This window comes from Salpingoeca rosetta (assembly GCF_000188695.1).
Source record: "Salpingoeca rosetta unplaced genomic scaffold supercont1.7, whole genome shotgun sequence".
NCBI lineage: Eukaryota > Choanoflagellata > Craspedida > Salpingoecidae > Salpingoeca > Salpingoeca rosetta.
In genome coordinates this window covers 131,034-142,765 of record NW_004754927.1, presented here as the reverse complement: position 1 = coordinate 142,765, position 11,732 = coordinate 131,034, and the positions used below count along the sequence as shown (strand labels likewise).

The window sequence follows — 11,732 nt, the reverse complement described above, 5'->3', positions numbered from 1 at the left end:
TGCTTCCAGCACCACCAAACCATGCATCCATGCACCCCTCCATACATCCATGCATCCAACTCGGGCCAACAGCAGGCCATGCGTACGGATTCGAAGGAGGATGGACGTGATTGCTGCGACGAGGGCGTCATGTTGCTGCTCGGGTGTCGGCTCCAACCTGTTGATGGCAGCGCCAGACCCAAATCAACACCACAGTGCGTAAGGGAGACGGGCGTGGTGGTAGTAAGACAACAAAGACGAAGACGAGGAAAAGGAAGAAGAGACGCGAGGCGCACGACCCCAGGGAACACAAGCAGCCAAACACAACACCCATACAATCACAGATGAACGTTCGTCACAGTGCATCACAGGCTGATGAGTGCTAGCTGCATGTGCGCACGTTGGTGGGCTGCTGCCAAAGAGAAGTTCCTTCAGCACCATTGCCTGAACAACGGCCAGCACGCCACAGGGCCCGCCCTCGTGCTGCACCAGCCCGTACTGCAACCCTTTCACAGTGCTGTTGAACACAAAGTTCTGCCGCAGCCATGCATCGTTGAAGGCACTCCGCGACGACCCAAACACTACCCGCTTCAGCTTCTGCACCACGTTTATGTGTGTGTGCGTGTGTGTGCGTGCGTGTGTGTGTGTGTGTGTGTGCGTGTGCGTGCGTGTGTGCGTGTGTGTGCGTGCGTGTGTGTGCATATGTGTGTGTGTGTGTGCATGTTGCACATTGTGAGGATGTGAAAATCTCCCACACGTGATGCTCATCATCATCATCATCATCATCATCATCATCATCATCACCACCGGCACCTCCACCGCGTGCCACGTGTGCAACGAATGCCATGGCGCATCGGCAAGCGCAACGCACCACGGCCTCGTCTGCGCCGATGGTCCTGCCACGCGCCGCTGACGCCGTCACCTGCGGCCGTGATCGTCCACTCGAGATGACCCGCGGAGCAGCTGGTCGTGCCCGCCGCGCGCCACCAACGGATACAGAGGCGCCAAACTCGTCCTCAATCTCCAATTCGTCCACGTCCTCCATGACGAGACCTGAAGGGGACGCACGACCACGGACCCGCCGCCCCGCCGCCGTTGCCCGCGCACGTGCTGGCACCGTTGCAGACTGCGGTGGCTGTGGTGGTGGTGGTGCTGTTGTGGGTTTGGTTGCGGTGCGTGACGGGCGCAGTGCTTGGTCGTCGTCCTTGCTGTCGCTGTCGCTGTCGCTGCTGTCATGTCCCGCAGAACCAGCCACACGTGCCACCCCTCTGTTTCGTGTTGTCGTTCGTGTGCGCGCGTAAGAGAGGGAGAGGGGGAGGAAGGGTGTATGTGTGTGTGTGTGTGTGTGTGTGTTGGGGACAGACAGACAGACAGACAGACAGACAGACAGAACAGACAGACAGACAGAAGCGCGGCTCTCAGATGTGCGTGTGTTGAATGTGCGGTGCCGTCTGCTCAACACATGCAAACAGGAGCATCATTTGCTCACGACAGCAGCATCTAACAACAGCCTGCATACCTGCGTGTGATGGGGCGTGGCGCTGAGAGGTCCTCCACGGCAGCTGCGGTTGCACGTGCACTGACGCGCGACTTGGCTGGCCTGTCCAGTGACAATTTGCCGATACCCAGACTCTCCGTCACACTTGCAGCCGAATATGCCCCACTGGTCGACTTGGACTTCTGTGTGTGTGTGTGTGTGTGTGTGTGTGTGTGTGTGTGTGTGTGCAAGTGTGTGCAAGTGAATGTGTTAAAGGCGGTGGTGATTGCCTGCGACGCCCTGATCGGGATACGAACGCACACACAGACGCACGCACACACACACACATGTACACACATGTACATACATGTACACACATGTACACACATGTACACACACACGTACACACACACATGTACACACATGTACACACACACACAGCACGACCTGTGGGGCAGATGGCTGGCCTTGTTGCTGAGTGGCAACGTTCTCAGCAATCACCTCCAACATGGAGCTGCAGAACATGGGCGCAGTCAGCAGCGGCAGTCGATGGCAGTGGATAAGAGAACGAGGCGATTGCGAAAGGCTCAAACCAACTGGGAACATGCAGGCGACTCAGGGATCATGATGGGTTGCTTACGGCAAAGGGGCTGGGCGAGCCTTGTTCTGCTTGATCCATGTCTGAATACCCAAAGAGCGTGCGATGTCTGATCTCCGGGTGATGGACGCCTCTGTTCGTGGCTTCTCATTGTCCAGCATGCGCACCGTCTTCTTCAAGCCCTGTTGATCGAAGCGGGGAGGGCAGGAGGGGGTAATAGAGAGAAAGATAGAAAGAGAGAGAGAGCGCGCGCGCGCGCGACAACGGAGGAATGGGAGGCAGTGCTGAGTAAGATCTAGGAACACACACACACACACACACACACACACACACACACACACACACACACACACACACACACACACACACACACACACACACACACACACACACACACACATATACAAGGACTTACACACACACATACAAGGACTTGCACACACAGAAACACACACACGCACACACACACACACACAGACGCAGATGCAGACATACGTGTGAGGACAGGAACTCGCGCACCAGCGCAAGCGCCAGCTCTTCTTGCTGCTCCATTGTCAAGGTCGAGCAAAGTGCTTGACGGTTTTTGTCTCCCTCTCCTTTTTTCTTTCGTGTGTTTGAATTTCGCAGCACAAGTGTTTCGTGTGGCACTTGTTCTCGCATCCTCATTCCACGTTGGTTCACTCGGGGAGTTGTTGATGTACTCAAAGAACAAAGGAACGCTTTGAATCTTCATTCAAACAAGGGAGCAGCAACCAACAGACTCAACACGTCACCACAGCAAGTAAGCAAGCAAGCAAGCGGGACGCTTATGCCTTCTTGGGAGCCTCAGGCTTAGGGCCCTGGGGCTTCCTCTGTCATGATGATGATAAACAACAGGCAAAAGGCAAAAGGCAAAACAAACCCAAGTGAGCGAGAGGTGGTGGTGGTGGTGGTGGTGGCAGGCAGCGCACAAGAAGGAGGGCACGCACGTGTCTCTTGTGCAGTCAGCCACAACCCACACTACAAGCAACAAAACAGGAAAAAACACCGGGGCAAGCAAAGCAGGCCAGATGAACGTACCGCGCGGGGGCGGAAGCGAGGGGGAGGAGTCCTGTCGCGGCGGCCCTCGTGGGAACGGTTGCGGACCTGCTTGGAGTGGATGGCGCAGGAGATGCAGTATTGCATCTTCAGGTACAGCTTGGGAAGAACGTATGCTGCAAAAGGTAAAAGAGAGAGTGTGTGGTGTGCAGTGTGAGTACAACGAAGCACAGCACAGTGTGCACGACAAAAGGTGGTGCAGCAAACACAACACAGCGATGAGGCATGAAGCAGGCTCGGTAGCTGAACACAGGCACCAAGGGTCTACTCCTTTGTGGTCACGTCCAAACTACCCCCCCCCCCCAAACACACACTTCCAACGCGCACACACACTGACACGAAACACACACGTGTCGCTTTCTTCAATGGTCAATGTGCTTACTCTCGTAGGCGGAAGCCTCGGCAAGATCACGAACAGCGGCCTGCTCAACAATGTTCTTCACGAGGAAGCGCTTGATGGCCTTGTCCTGTGGTGGTTGGACAAACGTGCGGAACGAGAAAGGAAAGAGCAGAAGCAAACGCCATACACATAATAGAGTTGAGTGAACGCATGAGCAGCAGGTCATGGCTGAACAAAGCGGTTCCTGGCCCATCACACACGAGCCGTGCACACGTGAGGGAGGCACAATGGCAGGCGAGCACAAGTCTGGAAAGGGCATTGCAAAAGAAGGCAGCGGACCTTGGGGCAAGCGCGACCGCAGTTGTCACAGCGGATGAACTTGTTGTGACCGCGGTGATGCTTGTTGCGTCCATTGTTACGGCGCTTCTTTGTCTGTTGATTGAAGTGGTGGCCACATGGATCGTGGAAGCAGCGCAGCAAGAATGAGCAACGATTGGGCACAGGGCCGTGTCATCACGCACATGCGTCGAAGCATCTTGATCTTTGCTGCTGTGTTGGTGCATCATACCCACAAGACCAACACTAGCCTTTGCCGCACGCGTGTGCGTCCACAGACGGCGCACATACACACACACACGCACACGCACAATCGCGCTTCCCCACACCGCACGTGCTGCAGTTGCTATCTCTTGCCTCGGCACACACGCACATTCGCCCTTCCCATCCCATCTGCCTCATCTTGATCACCTCCACCACCACCCACACCACCACAGCAAGCTCACCATCTTGGCTGTCTGTCTCACACACGCGCAGATGGGGCCGCAGACGAAGAACAGGAACACCTGGGTAAAAAGGCACTTGAGGAATTCCAGGAACAGCTTCATGTAACAATCGACCATATACGCATTAGGCGCTGCGACGACACATACATGCGGTGGATATGCGACCATGCGCTTTCAGCCAGTGATCTTTGGCAAATTTGCACCATCTAAGCAGGATGGTGTTTGGTGATGTGTGTGTGTGTGTTGTGTGCATGTGTGTGGTGTATGTATGCGTGTGTGTGTGTGTGTGTTGTATTTGTGGTGCTGTGTGTTACATGATCTCTCTCTCTCTCTCTTTCTCTCCTTCCATCTCTCTCTCTCTGTCTGGCTTTGTGCATGTACCGCTCCATCCCGCATCTCTGACACACGCACACGTGGTCGTCTGTGAAGCGTGTGTAATTTTCGACACAAGCACGTTAGCATGCTCCACACACGCGTACACACACACACACACACACACACACACAGAGGCACGCGACGAGCAGCGTCAAAGGCTCACAACCAAACAAAGACAAATACAAAGCGAGCAAGACGAGAGGGGGGGGCAAAAGGGAGAGAGATGTTTCAACCAACACTCAAGGCAGCAAGGCAGTTCACGTTGGGAAGGAGAGATGGTGGTGTGTTGTTGTTGTTGTTGTTGTTGTTGTTGTTGTTGTTGTTGTTGTTGTTGTTGTTGTTGTTGTTGTTGTTGTTGTTGTTGGTGTTGGTGTTGGTGTTGTTGTTGTTGTTGTTGTTGTTGTTGTTGTTGTTGTTGTTGTTGTTGTTGTTGTTGTTGTTGTTGTTGTTGTTGTGTTGGTTACAGCTTGAAGTCAAACTCCTCCTTCTCCTTGAGCTCCTGCTCCACCTGCTTGATGATGGGCGTCAGGTAGTAGCGCTCCTGGCAAAGTGGGAGGTGGGGTGGGAAATGTGTGTGAGTGTGAGCGTGATGGCGGCGTTGGTAAGATCAGTGTCAAAGTGTGAAAGGGTGACTGAGAAAGGTGCAGGCGTAAGCAGACACTGCGAGCACACACACACACGCTCACACAAATACACACACATACACACATACACACATACACACACGCATACATACACCACACACATGCACACAAAACAAACTCACAGTCTCGTCTGTGGTCCACTCCTCCTTGGGGAGGTACTTGTGTTGAACAGAGAGCTGAAGCGCCTGTATGGGATGGTTGCAACCGCAAGAAACACCAGCAGTAGACGGATGGAAGTGACTGGAAAGCATGGGGAAGGACTGTGTTCACCACACAGCTGTTTGCACAAGCGTGTGCACCATGGGAGAAGAACAGGGTTCATAGTGTGCGGCTGATGCAACTGATGCAACAACAACACGCACACACAATTGCATACACGTGCACATACGCAGACCATACCCTCTTGAGGCGGAAGTAGCGCAGGTCCTGCTCCTCACGGGGAAGGCGAGAAATGGCCTCACGCACGCCAGGCATCTCCTCACGAATCAGGTCATCAGCAAAGAGACCTGCGAGTGTGTTTGACAGTGGATGCGGGTGTTGTGAGTGAGTGTGAGTGAGTGAGTGAGTGAGTGTGTGTGTGTGTGTGTGAGTGAATGTGGGTGCATACATGTATGTGAGCGTAAGTGTGTGTGTGTGTGTGTGTGTGTCTGTAGGAATGCGAAGCATGGGTGAAGAGCGTACGCAACGACGAGTCAAAGCGTGTGCAAGGATGTTCGGTGCATGTGTGCCATGCGACCACCAAGGCCGTGTACACACACAACACACAACACAACATACAACACACAACACACAACATAATACACATACGTGCATTCACAATGCTCTTCTCCCTTCCCTCCTCAGAACACACACACACACACACACACACACACACGATGAACCAACCGTATTTGCGGTAGCCGGAGGCGTTACGGGCCCAACGGCCGAGGGCGGCCATGAAACCACTCTCCTCCTGAGCGAACAGGGTCAGGCTACGACGGAAGGCCATGGTGTCTCAGCTTTTTTTTTTCCTCTGTCATAAAACAACATGATGTGATGATGTGAGTTGTGAACAGGTGACATGAGTGAGAGAGAAACAGAAAAGCGAGGGAAAGCAAGCGTGTGCGTGGTGTCAAGTCGTGTGCATAAACGCACAAAAGCCAACATCGCACACAAATACACAAGTGCTCGCACACACACACACACACGTACAAACGCACACACGCACACGCACACGCATGCATACACGCTCACACACGCGCGCGCGTACGCACGCATACACGCTCACACACACGCACACACACATGCATGCTTTCATCACCAGCCAACCAACCTCCCTCACTTCATCTTGCTTGCTCACCTTTTCTTTCACGTTGGTTGCCTCTCTTCTTCTCTTTTTTTTTTTTGTTCCTTGTGCTCGCAATTTGCAAATGCTCTCTGCCAATGTGCAATTTGCCAACCATTCTGTAGAGAATTCGCGAAAGACCCACCGGTGATGACTCATCGATGAGTCATCGTTGCTTGCGTGTGTGCTTTGCTTTGCTTCATCTTTTCCTCTTGCATGGCGTGGCCATTTTTTTTCTCCATCCAACCGCCAATACACACAAGCGCAAGGCACGCACGCAGAAGCACAAGCCTCATATCCATCCATCCAACAACAACCCACCCCACGCGCACAACCGGCCGTCTTTCCTCATCTCCCACGCTCCTTCTTTCACAAAAACCACAAACCGACAATGGCTTTCACACACCGCGGTGGCTTTGCTGTTTTGTTTGCCATCCTCACCATTGGCGTGTGCGTCGTCGCGCTGCTCCCGAAAGTCTTCTGGTGCGTCAAATGTCCTGCTTCTTCTTGTTCCATGTGTGTTTTGTTTTGTTTGTTTGTTTGTCGGTCAGCGCGGGTGTGTGTGGTTTGGCCTGTGTGTTGTCGCCTGTGTTGGGTGTCACGCCTTGCCTTGTTCACAAAGCGCACGAAGTACCCTTGATACCCCTCATTCGCGTCTTGCGTTGGTTGTCCTCATTCATTCACTCACTCACATGCCGTTGCCCTCGTTCTACTTTCCACTGTTGCTCGTGCAGGGTTGAGGCTGAGGTGAAGCTGAGCGACGACTTCAAGGTGCAGATCAAGTCCAGCCTGTGGCAGCAGTGCAACACCACCACCATCGGCAACTACTCGGCCACGGAATGCTCTGGGATTCGCAAGATTGACTTCAACAAGATCAAGTCTGAGCCCTCTGCAGAACGGGATGGTGCCGTTGCGGGTCTTGTCCTGGGTGGCTTCTTCGCCCTCGCCTCCCTCTTTGGCGTGTGCTGCCGCTCCAAGTGCGCCACCGTCTCCCTGCTCGTCGTGTCCCTCATCTTCACCGCCGCCACCGTCGGCTGCTACTTCCGCTACAAGGACCACTCCCTCAGCAGCGAGTACGACTTCATCTACGGCTACTGGGTCGCCTGCGTCGCCTGCGGCCTCGCCCTCTTCTCCGTCATTGGCTCGTGCTGCATGAACAAGAACGCAGAGTACGAGATTCTCGCATAAGCGCAACCCACACAGCAAGTCCCCACCACCAAATAGATGGAGGAGGAGGAAGAAAGGAAGGAAGGACAACCCCTCCCTCCTTCCCACCAACGTCGTCCCTTTGCATCGTGTCGGTTGTTGTGTCATTTGTGTAAGTGCGTGTGCGTGTGCGTGTCGTTGTTCCTGTGTTTGTGCGTGCACGTGTCTTTGTTTGTGTTTCTTCTTGAAAGCGTCTGCGAGCGCACTACATCCAAAACCGCCGTTGTTCTTCGACCTTCCCCCCCCCCCTTGTTTGTGTTAACAGCCCCTTTCCATGTTGGGTTCCATGTGTTCATTGAGAGACGAAAGCGATACTTTCGAGCGTTTGTTGTGATGTGACTGTGGTTTGATCGATCCAAATACAAGCATACACCGAAACAACAAGAGAATGAATGTGCAAGCACCCGTTACGTCTCTCTGTGTGTGGGTGTGTGGGTGTGTGTGTGTAACGTGCATGATACGCCTAACTAACAAACCTTCAGGTTGGAGCATTATGAGAGTCAAGACGATGAGGAAAGGTGGGAGGCAAGTGCCGTCTTGAGTGTGTGCAAGTCGTGGTGTGCTGCACTTGCTGGCGATGAAGACAGCCGGGCGCAAACAACATCATAAGCGGTTTGAATTGCCTGCAGGGGATGAGGAGGAAGCGTGGAGGGAGGGAGGCGGGCAGGCAGGCACGTAGGCAACCATCAGCTGATGTGATTCCATACGTTCGCACACACACATGTGCACAAAAGCACACACACACACATACACACACACGCACACACACACATGCACGCACACACATACACATGCACACACACACACACACATGCACGCACGTTCAAATACACATACACATGCACACGTTGCCCACCTGTGCCTTTTGCCGCGATGGGCGTGCGTGTGTCTGATCACAAAACGCCAAGAGCGCATGCACGGCTGCTTCCAACACACCCGCATGCATCCCATCCTCATCGTCCTCGTCATCGCCACCGGCAACAGCGTCGACACCATTGTTGCCAATGGCGGTGCTGGTAGTGGTTGGCGCGGGCGAGCGCTTTGGCGCAACCATCCCGCTCAGCAGCTGCAGAATTGCACGCGTGTGCAGCACACAATACACCCCACTCACCTAACGGCAGGGGAGGATGGTGGTGCATGTGTTGAGTATGTGTTGTGTTGTATGTGTTGTGTTGTATGTGTGTGTGTGTGTGTGTGGTTGCAGGTAAGTGTTGTGAGTGCTTTGTTGGAGGGGAAGTTACACCAAGTAAAGGCCTGGGAAGAAGTAGAGGAAGCTCACGCATGTGCACGCATGCACATGCGCGCACGCACGCACACACACATACACACATACACACATACACACACACGCACACCTTGATGAGAGGGGTGATTGCGCGAGCAATAACGAGCTGCTTCCGTGGTGCTGCCTCAAACGTCGAGAACGACAGCACGCGCATCCACACTTCGTCATAAACAGAATCTGCACAGTGTGTGTGTGCGTGTGCGTGTGTGCATTATATTGTGTGTGGAAGAAGAAGGACATGTGTGAGAGAGCATTGAGTTGAATATGTGTGTGTGTGTGTGTGTGTGTGTGTGTGTTGTGTTGTGTTGCGTGAGCAGAAAATGAGATGGGACACAACGAAAAGCTGACAACACGTTTGTCGTCGAGGTGTACGACCTTGCATGGAGGAAGGTGGGCGTTGGAGGATTGGCAGTAGGGTGGCAACGCACGGCCACGCGGTAGCAACAACGGCAGGCTCTGTCCTGTACAGAAGCGTCGACACCTCCTTGAAGATCGCCTGCAGTGGCACGTGCGCATGCAAACGCCATCCAACAAGACACCATCACACACAAGTTGAGAACCAACCAAACAATCATGACGCTGTACGCTGTACAGTAACGGTTCCGCATGCACAAAGTGCAATTCTGCACACACACACACACACACACACACACACACACACACATACACACGCACACACGCACACACACATACACACATACACACACTGCACATGTTGTGAGCGAATATGGCGCAAGGCGGGCACCTGGTGCAGCCCGTTCCATTGGATGTCGGCGGGATTGACTTCGCGCAGGAAGTGGTGCAGCGCTCGTACGGCATCTGCTTTTAACGCCTCCTGATCCACGCAACACCGCGGCCATCAAACAACAACAACAACAACAACAACAACAACAACAACAACAACAACAACAACAACAACAACAACAACAACAACAACAACAACAACAACAACAACAACAACAACAACAACAACAACAAGAAGCAGGGCGACAAAGTAATGTGAGGAACATCAACAAACAGCACCACGGCCACCAGCAACACCGACCACAACGGCAGAAACACTGCGACTGCTTGCACAAAACCAGCACTAACAAACGGCAGCAACAGCAGCAGGAGCAAGATGGAATATGTTTGTATGCTTGTTTGGTGCTTACAACACATTGTGATGGATATAGAGGTGTTTTGACGTCTGCATGCACGCACCTCGTTGTTGATGATGTTGAGTAAGAGCGGGACCACAAAGGAAATGTACTGTCTGTTGTCGAGATGAGATTCGTGCACGTGCACAAACACAGCTGTTGAGGGGAAGCGCGATTACACACAGGTGCATGCATGAAAACCCACGAACAACCACGAACAACCACGAACAACCACGAACAACCACGAACACACACACAAACAAACACACAAACACACAAACACACAAACACACAAACACACACACACATACACACACACACACACAAACACAAACATACATACAAACTCACGCACCCCATGAAGGGAAAGCGGGTGGTGGTGATGGCGGCAAGGGCGGCGGGCAGGCAATATCGTCGCTGAAGAATGTGCTGATAATCAAGCAAAGTGAGGACGCCTTGCATGTGCTGCGATACAACATACTCCTTGGGGGACAAGACACCTCGCTTTGCATCTGCCAGTGTTGTCGTGTGGCACGCCGGATGCGTGACGTGTACCGTGTGTGAACGCATGCACTGGAAGCATTCACACACACACGAGCAGTAATTAAAGGGCCACACAGCCAACAATCACACACGATCACACACGATCACACACGATCACACACGATCACACACGCACACTTAACAAGCACCAACGCCCAAGCACGCCCACAAGCATACCTGGGTAGAGGTGCGTACACAGCTTGTCCCATGGAAACGAGGCGGCTTTCTTCCCTCTGAACCACAGTGAGTGCTCTGGCGCCAAAAAAAAAAATCACAGGCACGAGGAGCAAAACATTGCATGAGCGCGGCTGAGGGCCCAATCACAGCTGCACACACACACACACACACAAAAGCACGCACACACACACAAAAGCACGCACACAAAAGCACGCACAAAAGCACACACACAGAAGCACACGCGCGTGTGCTCTCGTACCGAAAGCAAGCTGGGCAGCGAGGATGCTGGGGAGGAGCTGCATGTTGTTGCTGGCTGCGGTCAAGTTGGCGGGCTGCTGGGCATCGAGCCATTGTGAAAATGTGCCGCTCAGCCATGTGTGTAGGGCTGTAACATTGGAGACAAACGCAGCGATACGCTTACTCGGTTTGCAGGTGCTTGACGGTGTCTCGGGCGGCGCGCCTTCGCCGGCCTCGGGGATGCCTGCTTGCGCTTGCGCTGCCTGTCTCAGGCTGTTGAGTGTGTCGTCCTGGTGAAAGTGCTCAAGCACAGCGTCGCTCGCCGACGCCGGCGGCCTCAGGCACAGGTCTACAATGCGCTTCATCACAGCACTGCTGTCCCCACTCCCCTCCTCGCTCACTCCATCCCTCACAGACGTCCACGGCACCCACACCTCCCCACCATTGCCGCCACCTTCACCACCTTCACCGCCTCCACCGCCATCGCGCTGGAGCCGCTGCTGCTGCAAAACCCACTTGTCCTCATCCCACCGCAGCATCGTCGTTGCT

General features: G+C 53.7%; 5 protein-coding genes across 5 annotated transcripts in view; 1 reads left to right on the top strand and 4 right to left on the bottom strand.

Annotated features, from left to right (window-relative positions):
- PTSG_11961 (uncharacterized protein) overlaps positions 1–2,658 on the bottom strand; it is a 5,537-nt gene extending 2,879 nt beyond the window's left edge. Inside the window, exons 1-7 of the mRNA XM_004995600.1 lie at positions 2,550–2,658; positions 2,097–2,236; positions 1,904–1,970; positions 1,499–1,659; positions 851–1,247; positions 380–576; positions 87–157 (exon numbers count right to left, since the gene is read on the bottom strand). Of these exons, the coding sequence (XP_004995657.1) occupies positions 87–157; positions 380–576; positions 851–1,247; positions 1,499–1,659; positions 1,904–1,970; positions 2,097–2,236; positions 2,550–2,606 (1,090 nt within the window). The 5' untranslated portion in view covers positions 2,607–2,658. The remainder of the gene's footprint in view (positions 1–86; positions 158–379; positions 577–850; positions 1,248–1,498; positions 1,660–1,903; positions 1,971–2,096; positions 2,237–2,549) is intronic.
- A 55-nt stretch (positions 2,659–2,713) lies between these two features.
- Positions 2,714–4,370, bottom strand: PTSG_03063 (40S ribosomal protein S26; the record flags this gene model as incomplete). Its single annotated transcript, XM_004995599.1, has 5 exons — positions 2,714–2,905; positions 3,114–3,247; positions 3,514–3,598; positions 3,811–3,903; positions 4,254–4,370. The coding sequence occupies 5 exons, from the start codon at positions 4,368–4,370 to the stop codon at positions 2,861–2,863; spliced, it is 474 nt and encodes a 157-aa protein (XP_004995656.1). The 3' UTR covers positions 2,714–2,860.
- Positions 4,371–5,088: 718 nt separating this feature from the next.
- Positions 5,089–6,376, bottom strand: PTSG_03062 (ubiquinol-cytochrome C reductase; the record flags this gene model as incomplete). The annotated part of the gene is made up of 4 exons (XM_004995598.1): positions 6,158–6,376; positions 5,672–5,778; positions 5,395–5,457; positions 5,089–5,169 (listed from the first exon to the last, which is right to left on the bottom strand). The coding sequence occupies exons 1-4, from the start codon at positions 6,258–6,260 to the stop codon at positions 5,089–5,091; spliced, it is 354 nt and encodes a 117-aa protein (XP_004995655.1). The 5' UTR covers positions 6,261–6,376.
- A 448-nt stretch (positions 6,377–6,824) lies between these two features.
- Positions 6,825–8,188, top strand: PTSG_03061 (uncharacterized protein). The gene is made up of 2 exons (XM_004995597.1): positions 6,825–7,079; positions 7,331–8,188. Exons 1-2 carry the CDS (start codon positions 6,988–6,990, stop codon positions 7,782–7,784), a joined length of 546 nt encoding a protein of 181 aa, XP_004995654.1. The 5' UTR covers positions 6,825–6,987; the 3' UTR covers positions 7,785–8,188.
- PTSG_03060 (uncharacterized protein) lies at positions 8,080–11,722 on the bottom strand (the record flags this gene model as incomplete). Its single annotated transcript, XM_004995596.1, has 9 exons — positions 8,080–8,425; positions 8,659–8,913; positions 9,158–9,264; positions 9,463–9,583; positions 9,833–9,922; positions 10,291–10,342; positions 10,582–10,738; positions 10,947–11,021; positions 11,206–11,722. The coding sequence occupies 9 exons, from the start codon at positions 11,720–11,722 to the stop codon at positions 8,303–8,305; spliced, it is 1,497 nt and encodes a 498-aa protein (XP_004995653.1). The 3' UTR covers positions 8,080–8,302.
- Positions 11,723–11,732: the final 10 nt, after the last annotated feature.